This window comes from Cavia porcellus, unplaced genomic scaffold, assembly GCF_034190915.1.
Source record: "Cavia porcellus strain 051 isolate PalLab524CR breed Dunkin Hartley unplaced genomic scaffold, mCavPor4.1 scaffold_8, whole genome shotgun sequence".
NCBI lineage: Eukaryota > Metazoa > Chordata > Mammalia > Rodentia > Caviidae > Cavia > Cavia porcellus.
Window position 1 is genome coordinate 85,097,370 of NW_026947491.1, and position 23,746 is coordinate 85,121,115.

The 23,746-nt window shown below is 43.8% G+C and overlaps 1 protein-coding gene across 1 annotated transcript in view; it reads right to left on the reverse strand.

Moving 5' to 3' along the window:
* Usp44 (ubiquitin specific peptidase 44) overlaps positions 1 to 22,640 on the reverse strand; it is a 36,586-nt gene extending 13,946 nt beyond the window's left edge. The window contains 3 exon segments of the mRNA XM_063255319.1: positions 4,538 to 5,415; positions 5,418 to 6,028; positions 22,453 to 22,640. Coding sequence (XP_063111389.1) covers positions 4,538 to 5,415; positions 5,418 to 5,952 — 1,413 coding nt within the window. The 5' untranslated portion in view covers positions 5,953 to 6,028; positions 22,453 to 22,640.
* Between the last annotated feature and the right edge of the window lie 1,106 nt (positions 22,641 to 23,746).

The following is a 23,746-nucleotide window of genomic DNA, read 5'->3' on the forward strand; positions in this document are numbered from 1 at the left end:
GACATAATAGATAATGTAAAAACATAATACAAGGTGATCAACAATGGTTACCATAATGCCTCCCGCTATCTCTAATAGAATTGCCTATATCGTTAGTTATAATACAATTGAACAAAACAGTAAAGAATAAAACCGACAAAACCAAAACATTGGAGACATTGTAGGTCTTCAAAAGTAGATAAAAGTCAACAAGAATGGGCGTCATAATGAATCTCATTATCTTCACAGCTGATGCCTAAACTTTTGAACCTGATACTATCCAGCAAAACAGAATAGGGGAACATCAGTTAAAAACCAGATGGTGAGAGTAACACAGGGCTTTAAATCAAGGTAATGAAAAGTCATAGTGGGTTACTATAATATATCCTGCTATTTTTTCCCTTAATTAAAAGGATAAAGATAAAAAAGTAAATGATGGAGTGGAGATTGAGATAAAAGAGGGCATAACAACGAAACAGCGCAGATCAAAACATAACCATTTAAGCAGAATAGTGTTTCACCACCAGATAATCCTAACCTAAAAGTAGTTACCATATTGTCTCTTTCTTTGAAATCCTTGAGTACAACTTCGTATACTGTAGCATTAAGTATATCAAAACAATGTAAAACCATTTAAGAGAATGACAGCATTACAGAGTATTTAGAATCGACTAACAGAAAATGAACAATGGTTTCTGTATAATCTCCTTGTCTTTAAAAGGTTTTTGCTTATACTATCGTACATAATAAAATCCAATAAGATACAGCCTATTTAGACCATTGGAGACAGAAGGACAAAAGCTAGATGAGACTTCAAAACAAGATGATACTAAATCAGTATTACCTATTAAGATGGGACGCACGCATTCTACCATGATGCTGCATTGCACTCAAGCCCCACAGCTCACCACCTTAACCATAGTACAAGAAAATGCTATCATTCACATAGTTTTATTACACAGATCTTGAAGCCCCACCAACTGACAATTTCAAAAACGACTCCCTGGGCATGCCTATAATCCCAACTAACCCAGGAGGCTGAGGCAGGAGAATTAACAAATTCCAGGTCAGTGCTCCCTGGATTCCCTCCCCAGTACTGAGGAGGATGAGGAATAAAGACACATAACACAATTCAAACTGCTGCTTAACCACCGCTGAAATCCTCCTCCATACAGGAAAGAACAAGGGCAGCTGTGGTGCAACTCAGCGGCACAGGCCCCGGGTTTCACTCCCAGCACCACCAGCCAGGAAAACATCTCTAGCAACTTACACGGACCATGTAGCAACGATTCTGGAAAGAGAAAATTAATTTGACAGAAATATCCCACAGGATTTATGAAGCCGACTATGAGCTAGGAAATGTCCTATGAGCAACATTTCGGGCACAGGTAGCAGCACGATAAAAAGCCAGCTCTCATACAGATGTCAGATGTTAACAAACTGCTCCCAGAACACTCGTGCCCTTAGTCGTTTAGTCTGGGGACTCAGCAGAACCGGAACTCCCTGACCTTGAGAAGTTTTCTTGATTTAAAAAAAAATTAAACGGGGGTAGTGGCACATGCCTGTAATCCCAGCAGCTGGGAGGTTGAGGCAGGGGGATTGCTGCAATTTTGAGGCCAGCTTGGACTATGCAGGGAGACCCTGTCTCAAAAAAAAAAAGCCATTCCTTCCTGCAGCCAACTGTCTGAATCTGAGAATGTCCCCCAGAGTTCACATTTAAAGCAGAAAGTATAGTAGAGGAACACATAAATGGCACTGGGCTAAAGCCCTGGCAACCCCTCTCAGGAAAGGGGGAGAGAAAAAGACATTTTGGTTTTTGTTGTTGTTTTGTGTGTGGTACTGGGGCTTGAACTCAGGGCCTTGTGCATGCTAGGCAAGCACTCTACCACTGAGCTACATCCCCAGTCCTGAAAAAATTGTTTTCATGGCAATTCATTTATAAAGAAAACACAAGCACTTCTCATAATACTGAAAATGTAAAATGATTTTGTTTTTAATTGTTTTGTTTTATTGAGACAAGGTCCTTTTATGCAGTTCAGGCTGGCCTTGAACTCACTTTGTAGCCCTGGCTGGCCTCAAACTTGCAGTGAATCTCCTGCCTGACTCTTGGAGTGTTGGGATTACAGGGGTGCACCACCATTCCCAGTGTAAAATGATTTTTTAATGAGTATTTCTAGCTTGGCATGGTGGCACATGTCTGTAATCCCAGTACTCAGGAGGCTGAGGCAGGGGCATCATTGCAAGTTTGAGACTTGTTGGATTATAAAGTGAGCTCAAGGCCAACGCCAGCCTGAACTGCAGAGACACCCTTTCTTAAAAAGACAAAAAAAAAAAAAAAAAAAAAAAAAGTTTTTCTGTTTGCTTTTCTTCCTTTTTTTTTTTTTTTTTGTACCAGGGATTGAACTCACAGCCTTCTGCTTGCCAGGCAGGCACTTATGCTGCTGAGCTATAACCCCAGCCACTTGCTTTGTGTTTTTGAGACAGGGTCTTGCTGTACAATCCAGCAAGGCTGGATTGGCTGTGAACTTGGTAGGTAGCCCAGGTTGGCTTTGAACTCATGATCTTTTTGCCTCAGCTTCGTGAGTGTCAAAATTATAGGCCATATTTTATTGTATCTTGCATTAAACATAAATAAATAAACAAACTTCCTAAAAAATCTGTTTTTCTTTTTCTTTTTTGGCACTGGGGATTGAAATCATGAGCTTGCACTTGCCAGGCAGGCGCTTATGCCACTGAGCTAAATCTCCAAATCTGTTATTAAGTATCAAAAGTCCTACCCTTTGACAAAGCAATTCTAATAGGACTCTGCCATAGGGTATCATCAGAAAAAAATTAGTTTACCATGGCACGATAACTAAAAATTTGGAAAATGTGTTAAGTCAACAATGGAGGATGACTAAGTTATGCTATAAACATTATAGATGATGCAAAGTTTTCAATGGTCAAATATTTGTAACGATTGTGGAAAATCCTCACAATATTAAGAAGGAGGTAGGCGTGGCATGGCGGCACATGCCTTAATCCCAGCACTCTGGAGGCTGAGGCAGAAAGATCACTATGAGTGCCAGCCCAGCCGGGGCTGCAAAGTGAGTTCAAATCCAGTCTGAACTGCATAGCAAAACCCTCACTCAAAAAGACAAAAAGTAAGAAGCGGGTAAATGCCAACACAGAGGCATGTGCCTATCATCCCAGCTACTAGGGCAGCTGAGGCAGAAAAATCATAAAGTCAAGACCAGCCCGGGCAATTCAGCAAAACTCTGCCTCAAAATAAAATGTTTTTTAAAAAGGGTGGGACTACAGTTCAGTAGTAGAAGGCTCTTATGTTCAACCCCCAGTGTCATTAAGAGTCAAATAACCAACTGTGGTGGAAAATCTATATGCACAGGTGAGGGAAAAAAGGATTTAAAGAAAATATACTAAAACATTAAGAGTTTCATCAGTGGATTGTGACGAGGGAATGACTTACTTTCTTCTGTATATATTTTTGGTACCATGTAAGTTTTATATTTACAGTGTTTTAAAACTTTGCATAGAAAAGATAAAAATGGGAGAAAGTTGATGCAGAAACAGTACTGCACATGTAACAATTACAACTCTTATTTGCTAACTGGCACAATGTAGAAACTACTTATCTCTAACACTAAAGTAAACTTCACAGTTTTTCCTTAAGAATTGCATCTAAAATAGTTAAGCAATATTTACAAAAGCATGCTCTACAATAGAAAGCTGAGATGTCAGAGCAGGTATGCAGGGAAAAGCAATGACATAAAGGCCCAGTCACCTCCTGAAAGCCAGGGAAGCTGCATGCTATGGGAGAGGCGAGGCGGAGCCTTGCACTGGTGTCCGCTCTCCGCAGTCCCTGTCAGGAGGGGGTATCCAGTTCTGCCATAGGAAACTGTCAAGGCAGGAATACAACGAAGGAAGACCTCTTAAGGTTTTTACTGTGGATGAAACCATGTTCAGTCGTTTACTTTCACTCGTGCAGGACTTTGCCCTCCGCCTGTCCCCAGGGCCCACAGGGCCACTGCTCACGTGTGCGCCACAGCCCTTCCCAGGACAGCAGCATCTCTTCAGCTGCTCCCTCCCTCTGGACTCAACCTCCTTTCTTTTTTTTTTTTAATGTTTTTTTTTTTGGTCTTTTTCCTTTTTATTGGTACCGGGGATCGAACTCACGACTGCCTGCTTGCAAGGCAGGCACTTATGCCGCTGAGCTAAACCTCCAGCCCCTCAACCTCCTTTCTTAATCCCGCTAAGAATACTATCACTAGCTTAGAAATTGTTCCCTAATTCCACCTCTCTCAGAAAGGTGTCCATGACGGGAGAACTTCCAGTGAAGGAAAGAACTGCAAATGAGTTGGCTAAGCTCTAACAGAGCATACAGGATGTGCATCTCCCGGCTTCATTTTATGAATTCCTCAAGATGGAGATGACAAGATTTCAAATGGTCCAGGCCAGGGATACAGCTCAGTGGCACAGTGCCTGCCTGGCAAGTGCAAGGTCCTGAGTTCAATTCCTAGTCTCACACATACACACACAAAAGATTTTAAAAGATCCTTACCCGACTAAGAAGCTGTCCATGAAAAATATTATTTACAACATTGAGAACTTGCTTGATAAGTTTCCTTTGAGAAGTGGGGAGAAGTGCTGGCACCCTACCCGTTGTCTCTAGCTCATTTTGTATTTTATCCAAAAGTTCACAAAGAAACTCCTGAGCATCTTGTTGGGTATAACCACAAAAAGCAGGAATGACCCTCCATACTGAGTGGAGCATAGCACAGGGTGAGACCAGGGCCCACTTTCCAGACCACATGACCTCAAACAAGGTGTGCAATTCGTGGCAAAGAGAGAAATACTGTGAGCGTGGCTCCCTGGGCTGAATGAGCTCCTTATTTCTTCTTCTGGAAGCTCCGCCACTCAGTCTTGACGATATACTTGAGTGGCTAGAGCAAAGAAAGCCTGGGTCTTTTTCCTGGCACTTTCCCACTTGATACACCATGGCGTCTGTCACACAGGGACGACTGTAGGATCTTGTCTTGCCACCAGCAGTCACAGCCAGCCACTGGTTCAGATCAAGCTTTAAAAAACACTGTCGAAAAATAAGTAAGTGACTCAGCACTTGAAGAACAGAATTCATATAGCAAGTGTTTCCCAAATTTCTCAGCCCGGTGACCCCAGGAGTCACCACCGGCCTTCGTGCAGCTGGGGTATCTGCAGTTGTCTTCAGCTTTGTGTCTTCTGAGGTAGATGTGGTTTTCGCCTTGGCTGGGGACGCTGGGCTTTGTGCTGACACCTGAACGGGAACCATGCTGGCTGTGGCGGACTGAACTGCACATTGCAAGCGTGAGCTCTTCCTGGGAGGCATACTGTCCAATTCTGCTTTCACCTGATGCTCTGGCAACTCTTGCTGTCTTTTTTTCACTTCTCTTTTTGCTACCATTTTTCCTGAGCTTGTTCATCTTGCCTTTTTCTTGCAATGGATGATTGTTTAAACCACGTCCGAAAGATTTTCCCCATGAGCATCCTTCGCCTGTGCCACAGAGCAGTACACATTTGCTCTTCATTCCGGAGCAGAGACTGGGTGCCATAAGGTACAAAGTAAGAACTGTCACTCGTACCCACGGGTCGTAAAACCCTCCCACTACGAGTGGTACAGTAACTCTGACTTTTGATCACACTTAATGTACTTCGTAGTGACTTCATGTCTCCAGCTGCATTGTCGTTCAGGACATAATCGTCACAGAGATAACAGAAAACATACAACTCGTTCACTTCCAATGTGACAGGATGACTGCTTTTGTGAAAGTGCTTGAGTGCATGTTCTTCAATGTAGCGTCCACAGGCGACGTGGGGACAGCTGAGGCAGGCTCAGATGGACTCGGTCGTACTGCAGTCCACGCAATGCCATTTCTGAGGGCTGAGGATGGAATGGTCCTGGGCAAGCTGCAACTGTGTGATGTGTTTGCACGTATCCATCGTTAACACTCAGTCGGTCCCTCTGAGCAATGCATGACCTGAACACGGCTCTGCTCATGCCTGCGGCATCTGAAAACTAAGCAGAGCAATGCCATTTTAAATAACACACAGTCCAGAACTAGCATTCTGTTTTATAATGTACTTCCCCAAGAATTCTGTCAGTCTGCCCCTTGCTGCTTCTCTCCGGGCCTTGTCTAACACCATCCTCAGCTCTCACCCTCCCCTCGCTCCTGACTACCTCAGCCTCCCTTCCACCTCTAGGGACACACATCTCACTACACTTTCTTTGACTCTAAAACTTTTGTTTTTAATTTTCTGCCACCATCTAGTGGTAAAAACGGGTAGTGGCCTCTTTTCACTCAACTAGAATAAAATCTCATTATCCAAGTCTGACAGTAGTTTCCAGAACTAGCCTTCTATTTCTAAAAAGTGACTAAGACTCAAATGTCTGTCATAATACTTACAAATATTCTGAGCCTTCTGTGGAGTTACTTAGCACGATCACAATAAATGCATGTGTCTGAATCCTACCCCTGCTGCATACTATAAGACATATGATCTCCAGGAACTTCTTCAACTTCTCTACACCTAATCCACAGGAGGAAAAATCATCCTAATTCCAGTAGAACTGTTCAATGACTGAAACATAAAACATTATCACCTATGGTAGATGCTCAATAAATGGTAGCTACATTGATTAACCATAATTTATTTTTTAAGACAAGGTCTTGCTACATCCTTCAGGCTGGCCTTGAACTTATGAAGTCCAGGCTGTCCTTGATCTTGCAGTGATCTACCTGCCTTAGTCTCCCAAGGGCTTAGATTACAGGCGTAACATGCTCAGCAACCTCGATGTTTTATTTACTTAAATAAGTCACATTAAATAGCTGACTTAATTATCGTAAATTTAGCTTTCCACTTTAGTAGACCAAGACTTTAATACATGACCACATAACACACTCTGACTTGACAGACTGGACTGTTTGCTTGGGGAAGAAAGCAGCTGACAGTGTGTGTCTGTGGTACTGATGACTGAACACAGGGGTGCTCTACCACCGAGCCACGCTCCCAATGCTTTTTTTTTTTTTTTATTCAAATGAGGTCTTGCTTAAGTATCCCAGGCTGATTTCAAACATGTGTTCCTCTTGCCTCTGTCTCCTAAGTAGTTGAGATGAGAGGTATACACCATTGTACCAGGCAGAAAATAATATGCTTTTGTATTTGAAGATTCTTAGGAATGCATTGTATGCAAATAAAGAGAAAAAATAGTAAAGGGGTGGCAATATAATTAGCTTTTTCATTGTAGCAGATCTAAGCATATCTAAAATTGTAAGTTTTATTCTTTTTTTATTTTTTAAAATAAAAAGGCAGGCCAGGGATTTAGCTCAGCGGTATAAGTGCCTGCCTGGCAAGTGCGAGGTTGTGAGTTCAATCCCCAGTACTCCCTCCCCCAAATTAAAAAAAAAAGGCATGCACCACCATGCCCGGCTTTATGCTAATGTTAAAAAAATAACATAACCTTGTTAATGTTTGATCCAGAATTTGCTTTTTTTAAAAATTTTATTTAAGGAGAAAAAGAAAAAAAGCAGAGAAAGGGTACAAGTTATACAGATTTACAGAAAAAAATAAACAGTAGGAAATCACTAGTTAATGGATTACATATTGTCATCTTAGAAATAATTGTTCAAGTTACAAAATTAAAGCTTATAAAGTGGACATTCCAACAGTGAGACTGCAAACAGTTCTATTCAATGATCCAACAGAACTCAGTAATATCATTATCTATTTTATACACTTAAATATCCATGCAGTTATATCATTTAGAGCACTTTCTTTTCCTCTCTTTTGTACAATGACAATTACATATTTTGGGTTTTGTTGCTCCCACAGTTCTTATTACTTTTTTGGAAGAAAGTAGAACCAAATGTGACATAACAGAACAGAGTCAAGTCAAATCAAAAGGGTGGACATAATAGATAATGTAAAAGCATAATACAAGGTGATCAACAATGGTTACCATAATGCCTCCCGCTATCTCTAATAGAATTGCCTATATCATCAGTTATAATAAAATTGAACAAAACACTAGAGAACAAAATCGGCAAAACCAAAACACTGGAGACATTATAGGTCTTCAAAAGTAGATAATAGTCAACCAGAATGGGCGTCATAATGAATCCCACTATCTTCACAGCTGTTGTCTAAACTTTCGAACCTGGTACTATCAAGCAAAATAGAATAGAGGAACATCAGTCAAAACAAGATGGTGAGAGCAATACTGGGCTTTAAATCAAGATAATGGAAAGTCAAAGTGGGTTACTATAATATATCCTGCTATTTTTAAATTTATTTTTCCCTTAATTAAAAGGATAAAAATAAAAAAGTAAATAATAAAATGGAGATAGAGATAAAAGAGGGCATAACAGCAAAACAGCGCAGATCAAAACATAACCATTTCAGCAAAATAGTGTTTCACCACAAGATAATCCCGACATAAAAGTAATTACCATATTGTGTCTTTCCTTGAAATCTTTGAGTATAACTTCGTATACTGTAGCATCAAATATATCAAAACAATGTAAAACCATTTAAGAGAATGACAGTATTACAGGGTATTTAGAATCAACTAACAGAAAATGAACAATGGTTTCTGTATAATCTCCTTGTCTATAAAAGTTTTTGCTTATACTATCATACATAATAAAATCCAATAAGACACAACCTGTTTAGACCAGTGGAGACAGAACAAAAACTTGATGAGACTTCAAAACAAGATGATACTAAATCAGTATTACCTATTAAGATGTCATTTTCTCCAAAGTAGCTGTTCCTATCATCCAATCTTCTCTGCCTCATTTCTGTTGAGCTCTTTTTCTGTCATTAGTTGTTAGTTTGTCTTCTTCATTTTGTTTTCTGCTCCATTCATTGTGGCCTCTCGGCCACTATTTCTGGATTCTTCGTATTTTTCTTTTTTAGAATATTCTGCAGTATTCTCTGTAGAGTTGAATTGGTGGTTGCATATTCCCCTAGTTCCTCTTTATCCTGGAAGCACCTGGTTTTTCCATCAATTTCCAGGGATAGTTGTGCAGGATATATCAATCTTGGCTGGAGATTATTATCTTTCAAAGCTTGAATTATTTCCCCCCCTGCTCTTCATGATTTGATGATTTGTGCCGAGAAATCTGCTGTAATTCTGATGGGTGTTCCCTTGTAAGTGATCTGTTCCTTGTCTCTGACGGCTTTTAATATTCTGTTATTGTATTGGATTTCTGGAATTTTACTTATTATATGCCTGGGTGTTGCTGTGTCTGAGTTGTAGGTGGCTGGGGTCCCGTATGCTTCATACAACTGAGTATCTTTACCTTTTGCTAAATTAGGAAAATTCTCCTGGATTATTTCTGTGAGTAGCTTTTGTAGTTCATTTGTTTGTGTCCCTACTTCTTCTTTTATGTTCTTAATTCTTAAGTTATAGATCCTCTTATCATCTTCTAGTCTTTGTATTATTGCTGTTTCTTTGTTATTTTTAAGAAGTTTTTCATTTCATTCTCCCATATTACAAATCTGCCCTCCAGTTCAGATAATCTGTCCTTAGTTTCTTTCAAGCTGTTATGCCAGTTTTCAATAGAGTTTTTAGTTTCCTGGTAATCTCTTTGAACCTGCTTCACGTATTCTATGCTTTCTCTATTTTCTCCATCAAACAATTCTCCCCTCTTTTTCTGTTCTTCCATTCCACCATCTGTTTTTTCTTGGGTGATGCTTAGCATTTCTCTAACTATTCTGCTTATGTCTAGCTTCAGGTCATTAATAACTTCATTCCTGAACTTGTCTATGAGGCTCTGGAGATAGCGCTTTGTATCAATTGGTGCTGTGTCTGCTATTGCCTCTTTCTCAGGATTGGGGGCTGAGGACCCTTTCTTGTTGCTGCCTCTTCCCATATTGTTTGTTCCTTATATATACAAGCGTATATAGGAAGCCCAGCTTCCTTTCCTGTCGGCCACAGTCTGATTGAATTGGGCCGGCTAGGTGTTCCCGCCCATTGCAGTGCACCAGGAAGTTGCAGACCAGGCAGCCTATGTGGGGCCCGCCCCTCCAGGTCAATTTACCTTCAGGCACTGGGACCTGGGGTGTGCTAGCCTACTGGGTCTCAGCCAGCAGCTTCACGTAGGCTAGGCACTACTCACCAATCCCGCTTGAGAGGGGGATACGTGACTGAAGTCACTGCAGCGCCCTGTTCCCGCAAGTCTGCCCGGTCCCAGAATGTCCTCTGTTGGAGTCTCCTAGACCATGGAAGAGTCCCAGTTTCTCTCACTCACTACAGGTCAATGCACAGCTCCCCACCCATCCTTGCTTTCAATTCCGTTCACCGATTCCCGTTCTCAGAGCTTTCGATCGTCGATCGTCTCTCTCCCTGCCGAGCGGATGTAGACGCAGCAGCAGCAGCTGGAAACCCAAATCGCAGCTTCCAATGGCGCGGGCTCCAGCTTTCACACTGAGGCTTTTCTGTTCCTGTTATAGCATCAGGATTGCATTCCCAGTTGGTTTCTCTCAGCCCAGTTCGTTCTTGGGTCAGCAGGGCATATCTCCACTTGCTTATGATTCCTTACTCCACACCATTCCTGAATTCTAAGCTGGGTCTTTCAGAGAGCCTCCATAGCTGCTGCTATCTGTCTGCCATGTTCTCCTGGAAGTCCAGAATTTGCTTCTTGATCAGTTAAACTCAAGAACACTTCTGCAGGCTGTGGTGGTGCACTCCTGTATTCCCAGCACTCGAGAGGCTGAGGTAAGGCAGATCACTGCAAGTTTGAGATCAGCCTGGGCTACAAAGTGAGCCCAAGGTCAGCCTGAACCACATAGTAAGAACCTATCTCAAAAAGACCAAAAAAAACCCACTTCTGCGATATATACTTTAATAATGAGCACAACTCTATTTAAAAAATAGTGATAATGAAACACTGATTTTCACTAGCTAAACATGAGCTGAACACAAATTTCAAGGCGCAAGTGAGGACCTTGTTACAGAACACAGATCATACATAATGTGACTGATTTAAATGTGTAAGGCAGCAGGACAGTATAAATTTTTTTTTTTGTCTTTTTCTTTTTTATCAGTACCGGGGATTGAACTCACGACTGCCTGCTTGCAAGGCAGGCACTTATGCCACTGAGCTAAATCCCCAGGCCGAAGGACAGTATAAATTCACTGGCAGCTGCTACCTCCAGGGCTCCAGCAAACTGCACAGGTGAAGCTGACTTTGGTTACTTTCTACCTCTTTATGTGAAGTCTCCTTATGACCAAAGCCTCTCTTTACACTGGGTACCTTGAATGTGAACTTAGCACCAGTCGGTCCCAAACCTGACTGGTACACTATTTCAAGTGACATTTAAGTTCACTTCTCTTCCCCTGAAATTTCCGAAGATCTAAATGCTGAACAAATCAGAGCGTAGAGTACTGATGGGACACGACTAATGAATATACTCCAGGATCCTATAACTTTCTAGGTAATACAACCAGGCAAAATCCTTGGATTTATCCTTGACCTTTCTTTCCACATTAGTCCTTCAAGAGAAATGGTTGGCTCTATCTTCCAGCTGTATCTAAATCATACTACTCAGAATTCATTACCACAGCTGGGCACACACCTGTAAACCCAGCACTCAGGAGGCTGAGGCAGGAGGACTACCACAAGTCTGAGGCCAGCCTGGGCTACATAGTGAGTTCAAGGCCAGTGTGAGCTATGTAACAAGACCCAAGCCTCAAAACAAAACAAAACAACCTCTACTCTCGTGAACCTGGTCCAACTCAGCTGCAGCAGGTACTGCAAGGAGGCAGTGAGGGTCTAACTGGTCTTCCCACTCTATCCTTACCACCATCAAAAGGTTTCTCAGCACCCAGCATCAGTCTGTCTGTAGACTCTGACAACTACAGCCAGCTGGAGTAGCCACTCCTGAAGACCTGTGCCCTGCCTTTCCTTGTTAAAGAGGGTCAGTGGGGTGAGCGCACGCATGAGCCTGCACACCTGCCGATGCCGTACTAGACCCCTCTGGCAGCTGGGACTTGGAGAATTACTCTCATCATCACCAAGCTTGACCCAGGATCTGTAGACCTTAGAAAGCCCTAAGGAATTCTGTAGAGAAGAAAAACATCATCAGATCAGTACCTTACGGAGAGAGCTGAATGGCAAACAGACCTCGAAGAGGGATGCGTGGATTAAAGAGACTACTAATCTAGAGAGCATATGGAAATTAGAGCTGTAGCAGTTTTGAAGAAGGGGGTAGAAGATGATTTAGTGTTAACACACAGATTCACAAAACTGATTCAATTTGGAAGTTAAGGAAAGGCTCTAAGGCTCTTTTCTCCTTACTTTTATTCAAATGTACTGAAATGCACTGGGCATGGTGGTACATGCCTGCAACCCCAGCACTGAGAGAACTGCCGCGAGTTCAAGACCTGCCTGAACTATGCAGTGAGTCCGTGTCTAAAAAAAAAAAAAAGTACTGAATAAAGCAGACAGTGAAAGCAGAGCGTGGTGGTGCACTCCCATAATCCCAGCACCCCGGAGCCTGAGGCAGGAAGATCCTTCAAATTTGAGACCAGCCTGGGATACAAAGTCATCTAGAACTGCATAGTGAGACCCTGTCTCAAAAAAAAAAAAAAAAAAAAAAAAAAGACTGAAAATTTAAAACTTGTTTATTTTTATGGCAGTTCATAAATATAATTGTTTGCTGAAAGTCAGGAATGAAGAGGGAAATGTCATTTATTTACACTCAAGGAACATTATTTCAAGCTAAATTTTTAAAAAGAGAATCAGTTAATCCTTTAGCCAACATTCAGAACAAATAGAAAAAAGCCTGGAAAAAATATATATTTATTTTGAGGTTATTGCTCAGTAATGGGACTGCAAATTATTATTATTTTTTTTGGAACCAGAAATTGAACTCAAGACCTTGTGCTTGCCAGGCAGGTGCTTATGCTGCTGAGCTGTACCTCCAACCCAAATTATATTTTTTATTAATCCATATTTTCAAACCTCTAAAAACAATGAACCGTTAAGTAAGCTTTAAGTAAAAACAGCTCAGAAACATGAGGATGTGCTAAATTACACATTAACTTTTCACAATTTTTATAGTCTGCAAATACATTCTGTTGGTAGAAGGAAATTTCCCTATTTCACTGCAGTGTTACAAAAAAATCTATTTAGATGACACCAAGGCTGACCTCTACTGAATATGACTATTAGACACAAGAATGATGAAAAAGGTGGTACCACTCTCTGGAGATGCTGCAGCAGGGGAGAGGAATTGCATGCCCTGGAACCAGACGCCCCAGTTTAACAAGTGGCTACACTTTTACTGTGACCGTAAGTAATTTAGCCTTTACATACCTCAATTTTCACACCTGTAAAATACTGGTAGTGATACACAGCAACAGAACTGTTGAGAGAATTAAGTGTACTTCTATTAGTAAAGCACTTAGAACAATTTCTGGCACTTAATGACAGGGCCATCACACATCTTAGCTACCTTCAAGTTGATCATTTTTAGACAGGGTTTCATTCTTCTCAAATACGGTACTGAGATGTTAGCTAAAAACTAAGGTCTGACCTCTCTCAGGGGTATTTGCATTTTAAAAGAGGGTCTTAAAAATCTTTTTAAAATCCAAAGATGTGAACCAAGAATGGTGGAATGACAGATGATGAGATTAATATCTTAAGCAGGGGGCCACTTATGCTGTCTGCTTATGAAAGCAACCATGACTGAGATGCCTAAAGATGGGGAGGAGAAAGCAGGAGCACCCCCAGCTCCACTGTGCTCTCCAGATGCAGCCAAAGCTCAGAGACTTCGAGATCCCCCAGAGGGTCTCAGCACACAAAGACCTGAAAGCTGGGAGGAAAGGAGAGAAGGATGGGAGTATTTTCTTGACACTTTCTATTTTCCTGTTAGATTCACAGCACTTTTCATTTGCTAATCCACTACTGTGAAGCTAGGTATTCACTGCACTTGGCTCCCAGCGTACCAGATGTATGAATATCAGAGTGCGCTCGGGGGCAGTACATTCATACTCACTTGTTTATTTTCCATTCATTTTAAAGAGATGACAACAGAAACAGGTTATGCCTCCCACAGAGGTTCTGACAGACTACTTGTGTCTACATAATGGCACCGTATACATGGTGAGGATGTTTGGAATGAGAATAGATGAAGTACAATAATCTGTATCACCGTTTTCCTCCATTTTACAAACTGCTTCCACTTAAAGCTCCCACATAGCAAGGATTCTCTCAAGTTAATTTTTTAGGCAAATTTCAACTCCACAACACGCACTACAGCATGCAAAATATCTTTCTGATTTACTGTAACCCATTTCTGTCTGCTTGTCCCACCGGGTGACTTGGACCACTGCGGGCAGAAGTGGGTACATGCATGGGTGGTTCCAGCTGCCCAGCAGGGAGACATATGAACTGTGGCCCTGTCATGAGCATGTTAATAGTTCTTCAAACATCTTTTTACAAGGAACTCATTCTACCAAAGTTCTAACAGAGGTTAATGATGCGCTCCAGACTGTCCACCACCAAGACTTTCCCTTAGTCCTAACTCTTCGGAAAGTGCCCAGACGCCGCACACCAAGCTCACCTCCACACCTTGCTCTACCCATTTACTCAGTGAGAATCTCAGCTAGAAACTTTGCTGCTCCTTGTAGGAGGGCTCACTGAATTATACAGGCTGGCCTCAAACGCCCCAACATCCTACCTTGTCTAATAAGCACCTAGGGTTACAGGCATGCCACAGTGCCTGGCTTGGCCAAAAATCTTAAATTTTGAGGGCCGGGGGTTTAGCTCAGTGGTTAAGTGCCTGCTTGGCAAATGTGGGGTCATGAGTTTGATTCCCGACAACAACAACAACAACAAATAAGAAATCTTAAATTTTCTTTTCAACTAGGCATGGTAGCACAGTTTTGTAATCCCAGTACTCTGGGAGGCTGAGGCAGGAGGAAAGCATGCTTGAGCCCAGCTTGGGCAATTTAACAAGATCCTGTCCCTGGCCGGGCGTGGTGGCTCATGCCTGTAATCTTAGCACTCTGGAGGCTGAGGCAGGAGGATTGTGGGAGTTCGAGACCAGCCTAGGCTACAAAGTGAGCTCAAGACCAACCTGAACTGCATAGTGAGACCCTGTCTAAAAAAAACCACACACACACACAAGACAAAAAAAACCAAGGAAAAAAAAACCTGTCCCAGTGTTTAAAAAAAAAAAATGGACTGGGGATGTAGCTTAATGCAAAGACCCTAGAGTAATTCCTAAAATCACAAAATTAATTAAAAGCATTTTTTTCAAAGACTGTTTCCCTTTCTGTTTTTATGTGCAACTCACCTGTCATCTATGTGCACAGGGTTACTGCACCTGGCTTTATTAATTTCCACACTGGTTTTTTGATTGTTTGCTTGCTTTTGGGAGTATCTGAGGCTCAAGCCCGGGGGTACTGAACTACATTCTAACCCTTTTTACTTTGAGGCAGGGTGTCACTAAGTTGCCCAAGTAGGCTTGAAAACTCAAGATCCTCCTGCCTCTGCCTTTCTCAGCACTGGGATTATAGGCTTACACCACCATGCCTGTTTTCCACAACTGAATTCTTATCATACACAGTAATACATCATTCCTGAAACTGTCTCCAGCTGGTCTCATCAATCCCAACTCTCCTCCATACTACCCCAGCAAATCAACCTTGAAGTTTAACTCTACCCTCACTAGTAGCTGGAATTATTGTTTCCACTGTTCTTTGTAGGCTAATAAAGCAGCAGTGTTGAACACTGAGACTCAGGAAAAGAGACAACATATCCCAGTGAACACGGTATCTGCATGGTATATACCCACAGAGTTTCTGGAACAAAATTTTCAAACAATCCTTGTAAGGGTAACAATATCCTAATGATGTGCCATTTCTATTTCAGTTTTTAAAATGCTTGTTGCCAGGTTGGTGGCACATGTCTGTAATCCAGCACTCTGGAGGCTGAGGCAAGAGGACAGCTGTGAGTTTGAGGCCAGCTTGGATAGTTAGTTCAAGGCCATCCTGAACTACACAGGGAGACCCTGTTTATAAAAAACAAAACCAACCCCCAAAACCACTGCGTATAAAGTAGTAGTACTTTAATATAGAATTGTGTCACTGGGCCTGGGATATAGTTCAACGGCATACTGTCTTCCTGAAAGGTACAAGGTCCTAAATTCCATTCCTAGTACACAGTAACCATTTTTATCTCATTAAAGAAAATCCTGAGGCTGAGGATTTAGCTCAGTGACATAAGTACCTACCTTGCAAGCCCAAGGTCATGAGTTCGATCCCTGGTACAGAAAATAATGATAATAATAATCCTGAGACTTCCCAGAAGGATGCACAACTATTCCTTGTTTAACAACATACCTGTTTAACTACTGTTCAACAGGCAGACTATTTGGACTTTTGAGCCACCATTTGGACGTATGAACTGTTTTTGTTTGTTTGTGTACAGTTCTGTCCATCTTGTTGATAGCCTTGGTGTCTTTTTGTATAGTGTGTCTTATTTATACAGTACTGTAATTTTTGCTGATTGTACTGTATGATACAAGTAGGGCCCAAGTCATTTAAAATGACCTAATTGGCAGGAATGGAACTTGGTGGTTATCCGGGGTGCCTCTAGCCTATTGTATTTTTTTTTTTTTTTTGTCTTTTTACTTTTTATCGGTACCAGGGATCGAACTCACGACTGCCTGCTTGCAAGGCAGGCGCTTATGCCACTGAGCTAAATCCCCAGCCCCTAGCCTATTGTATTTTAGGCACACTGACTAAGCATGTTGTGCAAATAGAGAATTCATAAAGACAAATGTCTTTAAGATATTACTATTTATGGGGAAAACTAAGCCACCTGACATTTTCTGGATGTATCCAAACAACACACGGTTTCCCTGTTTTTGCTGCAGAAGGGAGTGACACGGAGCAGTCTTCAGAGACCTGCTGATGCTACAGGCAGAACTGCTGTGCCGAATGGCCAGAAGTTTATCAGCACACTCTTTCTAAGGACTGTTTTCAGCAGATCCCCAGGTAATAATAAACTGATTCATTTGGAGTTAAATAAATTCTCAGATACAAACAAACTATTTGAGACAGGGTCTTGCTCGCATTCAAGCTGGCATTGAACTTGCTTATGTAGCCGAGGCTGGCTTTGAACTCATGGCAATCCTCCTGACTCTGCCTCTTAAGTGCTAGAATTACAGCGGTGCACTATGGCTCTTTAAAAGTGATGTTAGCGTCGAAACTTTTTGATATGTAGACATGTCGCCTATCATATGAGTGCACCTATTTTTTTAAGGGTTATCTATATACTTCCAAACCACAGGAAACAATGAAACAATTATCACTATTACTCTTGGCTCTGTGATTGCTCTACGTGTTTAATTTTGTCTTGCATTCCTGGCCACTCAGCTCCTTTACTGCAAATCTGTGTCTTTCTTTCCATCAAGGTACATAATGCAGAGGTGGACTGAGCAGTGGCAGTTTCACTGTCAAGGATATCTGGCATTTCCAACAATTTTTAGTCAAGCAGGTTCAACGTTCTGTGATTATTAATAGTATTTTAGTACCATTGGTCCCTTACAATGACTTGTAGAAGCTCTTTCATGAATGAGCCAGAATTCTACATTTGAAACACAGCTTCCAGCAATATCAACTGTGTGATCAATGTGATCATGAAGAATTCATGGAAGCTGCTAAGATGCCAGGAAAGGGCATGTGAGGAAATACACGCATAGATGCTTTATTGATTTGCTAAAGATCATATCTCCATAGCATCTATTTTGCAATCATGATCTTTTTTTTTTCTTCATGAAAACTATATATAATTTATGGCATTGAGTAGCCCCAAATCACATTCTAATTAAGAGCTGGGGAATAAAAAAGGTGTAGACCCATGTAAAAGAAACATCCAGGGTTTCATTAGCTTAAGGCATGGTGAGATCCAGGAAGCTACAAGATGTCCCGTGGTCGCCAGCTCTCTCACCTTGCAGCTCAGTTTTCATCTGCATTGGTGAGGGACCCTATGGGGTAGCACAATGGTTCCCCAGCAGCATGAATGACATACACCACACAGGCGTAGCAGGCAAGCTGTAATCCCTGATCTTTGGAGGCAGGAGGATCTTGAATTGCAGGCCAGCTGGGAATACAGTGAGACTCTGTGGTCCCTTGAAGGGAGAAGAGTCATGTCTGAGGCTCCGGGGTGGTGTGGTGAATACCCAGGGGCTTCATCCATAACATGAGTGTCGTGGAACTCAAGATAATACAGTCAGCACAGAAATGAGAAGGCCTGGATTCCACTCCAACACTTGTGACCTTGAATTAATCACTTCCTCTTTTTTTTTTTTTTTTTTCCGGTACCAGGAATTGAACTTAGCTCTCTAGGTTCAAGTGTCCTCTTCTGCTGCCACATGGCTAGGGTTAGGGGTGGGGGCTGTTGCGGGGTGTCGGATGGCAGGGACTAAAGGGCCCCCATGAGCTTGTACCTGCCCATCAGGCCACACCTCACCCCCAACCCCGCAATCCTGATTAGTGATGGGCGCGTTCTGAATTATTTTTATCCCTGCCTTTTTTGACAGGTGAGACATAACACTGCCTGAAAACTGCTGATGTGATGATCAGTTGGTGGCCCTGTGGTGTTTTTTTTTTGGTCTTTTTTTGAGACGGGGTCTCACTATGCAGTTCAGGCTGGCCTTGAGCTCAGTTTGTAGCCCAGGCTGGTCTCGAACTCGCAAGGATCCTCCCACCTCAGCCTCCCGAGTGCTGGGATTACAGGCATGAGCCACTGCGCCCGGCTTGCCCTGTGTTTTTAAGAAATCATTTTCACTGAACTATTTTGACATTATGATGTCTAATACAGATCATCCTCATTACATACCTGTTTCACAACTGTTTGGACTTCGGACCCACCTTGGAGACTTATGACCTGTCATTTTTTGGTACAGTTCTGTCCTTTTTTTTTTTTTTTTTTGGTAACAGGAATCACACTGGTAACCTTGCACTTGCCAGACAGGTGCTTCCGCCACTGAGCTACATCCCAGGCCCAGCTCTATCCATCCTGTTGATAGAGCCTTAGTGTCTTTTTGTGCAGCATACCTTGTTTAGACAGTACTGCAATTTTTGCTGATTGTACTGTGCAGTAGACATGTAGTTTTATGTTGTTACACATTATGAGGTAAGAAAATAAAAGCCATGTCATCAAGTTGGCGGTTCCTTTGACCATTTCTCTGTTCTGAATATTTTAATCTATATACTTTTAATAAGCAAGAACTGTCTGTACAGCAAAGCTGATATATGTTGAATCTTATTTTAACAAAGGTTTTTTTTTGGTAACAAGCTGGGTTCTTTTAACATTAACAAACAGATCCTCTAACAGGTATTAAATGTTATTTTACATAATAAAATATAAGAGGAAATGGCAGGTGATAAGTGTTAGGAATTACAAACCACCACAATCATTATATGCCATTTAGGTAAGAATGAAAAAAGCATTCCCTATATAGCTGCAGCGAGTACTGTAAATGCTACCTATTCCCTACAAATAGTTTTTAAGTTTTCTTTTTTTACTTCATCGAGCCATCACAGTATCCTGTCCCTTCAGAGATGACTGTAACATGCTGAGGGTCAGGCACTGTACTTGGTACCAGAAGAGCTCATTCTCTCTTTTTCCATACACACACACATACTTTTGGATCCGGGGATCGACTCATGACCTTGCACTTCCCAGGCAGGCACTTAGGCCGTCAGGCTAAATCCCCAACCTCAAAATATTTTTGAATGAACAAATTACTGACTGAAATGAACACAATGGGCCCTAGAATTTTCTCTGCTCCCTCTTAGATATGCTATTTTGCCTATTATGTGCTTTGGCACCTCTCCATGTCAACCCTGATGTATTCCCTTATCCCTAGAAAGGCCCTGGTTATTGTTTCTCCCTTTGGAGACCTAGAATCTGTAATTACTCTGATCTTCAACTCCTCACTAAATCAAGGGCTCTCTTTCTCTTGGGCCTTCCTTCTGTCTCTAGCATGCCTCTCCTGAAGCAGAGACTGAATCTAGCTGAAGATCTTGTAAGATAAAGCAGCTGAAAAGGCAGTTTCTGCCCCCAGGTGATCTGAATTCTTCACTCTCACTCCTAAGTGGTGTAAGCCATGAGCAACACAATCAGTATTACACCTATGCACTTATACATCAACCCACTGCAGCTAACTTTACAGCAACAGAGGCCACACTTAGAACTTGATTTGGCTAAGAAGTACAACTTTAGACTAAAAAAATTATCTTTTTTCTACGATAGGTAAAAGTCCATTAAAAGTGAATTTTTAAACGGTATTTAAAAGTGCTGTGAATGCAGCTGCACTTTTCACAACCATCTGCTTGTCAGAAAGCTAGTATTTAAAGACTCACTATATTTTAGTTGCTTGTCATCATAAGCTTGGATACAATGGCAAGACTGTCCCCAACACTGAATCAGTGAACGATTTAACTCATAATTTACTTCCTATCCAGGCTGCACTCCTGGGCCTACGCCCAGCCTCTAATCTCCCTCAGCAGACAACTTCAGTAGAACCTGGCACCCATGTTTGTTCTGCCTAAGCCTGCAGGAAGAGGGAGGAAATTTCAAAGCACCTTTTTTTTTCTGCTATCAAGTAGCCAAAACGGTGCTTTTTTCTGCACTTTTATCATTCAAAAACCAAATCCAATGAACCTTCACAGCCCCCCCCCCCAACACATTAAGCAGTCTGGTGCTAGGGACACACAGAGTGCAGGCAGACTCTGATGCCAACAGCCCAATCAGCAGAAAATGAAGTATGCTATTATACACAGAAATTCGAGTGTGTAGAGAAAGAAGTTTGACACAGGAGGGGGGTCAGGTGCAAACATTTTGGGTATTTAACCCAAATATTTAACAGTTTCCATTTTAAACAGTAAAAGTCTCTGTATACAATACTAAATGCCAATCACTTATTACTTAAATTTAAGCTAAAAAGCAGAAGCAAGATTTTACAAAAAACTCAAGACCGACGCGCAATAGCTAAAACATTTTAACTTTCTAAACTGTACACATCCCACAGTCTATCTGTTCAATATTCAAATGTCTCAATTCCAATTTGGATACTTCCAATAACTCTAAACGCAAAATCTGACCTCCGTTCCCTGCATAGTCACAGAAACCCACAGAATCCAAGAGGGTGGAAGAAAGCCTGAATGTGTCACAGTGTTTAGTATCTTTTAAATTCCTTTAGACGCTAAACAGAATAAAAAAATTTCAGTTCAAGAGTACAAAATTTTACGTTTTAGGACAAACCTCAATGGGCTTTTGAAATAGTGTACAAATACGTGCTTAACTACTCTTAACTGCTTTCGGGATCCTAATTTGATCCTTTTTCCCTGTTTACACCAAACGCTGGGAGGACATCTCAAGATGGAATCACGGGCCCAAAGAGCTCACACCCCTAACCTCGGGCCCCACACACGCAGCTACTTTAACAGAAAATAAGGAATTCAAGTGCAGGGCCCAAAGGAGGTCGTATTTCCATGCTAATTTCACAGGCCCATTATTTGCAACAGATGATAATGAAGATTTAAAGGGGGCTGCGGTTGCAGGGAAGGTGAAAATCCTAAATTAGGAAACTGTTTCACTTCCAAACTTTACCCTGCAAGAAAACCATCCGATCCCCAGTAAAGCTCAAAGTTGCCGTTGAAACGCTGTTTCACTTTCTTCTTCTTCTTCTTCTTTTTTTGGCTTTTTTGAGACAGGGTCTCACTATACAGTCCAGGTCGGCCTTGAGCTCACTATGTAGCCCAGGCTTGTCTGGAACTCCTGTCGGTCGATCCTCCTGCCTCAGCCTCCGGAGTGCTGGGATCACAGGCCTGCGCTACCACGCCGGGTCTGCGTTTCGTTTTCTGCTTTTCTGAGGTGCCTTCCCTGAAGCCCGAGCGGTCTCTTTTCCCTGCATCGGACTCGGCTCAGACGCTCCCCGCGCCCCGGCCTGAGCTCAGCCCCGCAGCCCCCGGCCGGGACGCGGCCCGCGCGTCTCTCGCTGCAGCAGGTGCGGCGCGGGGCGGGAAGGCGCGGCGGGCGAGACCCGCGCTGCAGCAACGCCGCAGGAGCTGCAAGCATCGCCGGGCCGCCGGGATGCGGCTTCCGAGCGACAACTGCGGGCGGCCGAGCGCCCCCGCGCCTGCGGCTCCCGCACCCTCCGGTGCCCCGGCCCGCGCGCCCGCCGCGGCTCCCGCAGCATCCCTGGCGCTCGGGCCGAGAAGCGCCAGACCCACCCCAACTTCCAGGGCGCTAGCTCCAACTCGCGGCGCCCGCGCCTCCGCGCCCCTCACGCTCCCTCAGGACGCCCGGCGCTGGCGCCGCGGGAAAGCGCCGCCAGGTGCCCTCCGACCCGAGCTCCGTCAGGGGCCGGCAGCCTCGCTAGCCAACCTGCGCCGCGCGCCGCTCGCACACTCACCGGCCCGGACCCCTGCGGCCATCTTTAGGGCGAACCCCGGGTCCCGCTTGCGGGTTCGCCGCCGCGGCAGCCGCCAGTGAGGGGCGACGTCATCGTGACGTCATGTAGGCCCCGCCCTTCTGGGTATCCCTGCCGCTGCGTCCTCCACAAGCCACGCCCCTCCGCGTGCCCCGCGCCTGCGCCCTCGTCGTCCCCAGCGTCTGTCGGCGCCTTGCGGGACCCCGGCGGGTGGGGGGAATACGCGTCACACCCCGGCCTGGCCCCTGCGCGAATAAGTCGATGTGGACCACAAACGCTTCCTGCCGGGCGGACGTTGAGGTTTTGGCAGCCGTCGACCGGGGAGACAGGGCCTCGAACTAGGCAGCCTAGGGTGGCTGCGAATTCTTAGCGATTCTCCTGCCTCAGCCTCCCGAGAGCTGGGATTCCGGGCGTGCGCCCAGCTCGGTGTTCGGACACTAGTTCCCAGAATTGCGAAGATCGTCAATGGCAACGCGCACCAGTTCGGTTTCCTTCAAACTCTGCCTGTGGCCCCCTGCAGGATTTCCTTCGGGAGGCCCCCTCCCGGGTAGGCCGCAGAGGCCGCGAGTGCCGCGATTGGGCTACTTTGCGCAGCCTCGGCTTCGAGGGGCCGCGTGGAGCGCGCCTGGGAATAAATAAAGAGAACGGGGCCGCGCGCTGGCTGTTGGGGAGGCTGAGGCAGGCGGATTGCTTGAGCCTAGGAGTTTGCGGCGAGCCTGGGCAGCTGAGCAAAATCCGCGTCTGCAAAAAAAAGTTTAAAAGAACGCGTGGAGATCTCTGTTTAAAGCTGCTTAATTTGTACTTACCAATTTAAGATAGTGAAGTCGGTACTTTAAAGCAACAAAAGTAAACCCGGCGTGGTAGCGCATGCCTGTAATTCCAGCACCTGGGAGGCTGAGGCAGGAGGATCCCCTCAAGTTCGAGATCAACCTGGATTAAGGAGCAGTACCCTCAGAGGGGTGGCCAGCTCCGCACTGTTGGGGGCTCTCCGCTGTGTTCTCAGCGCGGCACCTCGTGGGTGCAGAGCCCGGCAGCCCCGCCCAGGGTGACCAGACCCGGGTGACAGGGCCGGGTAGACCCGGGGGAGACGGCTCGGCGGCCTGGGGAGCGGGGTAGTGAAGAGCGAGGAGGTCGGATCCGTGCCCGTTTGAAAGGATACCGGCCACGAACGTGGGGATCAACAGCGCAGCGCGTCGCTCTGGGAGTAGAGAGGCCTGAGCGGTGAATTTGCATAACTGCATCCTCCCATTTCTGAAGGTTTTAGGGCGCAGCAATT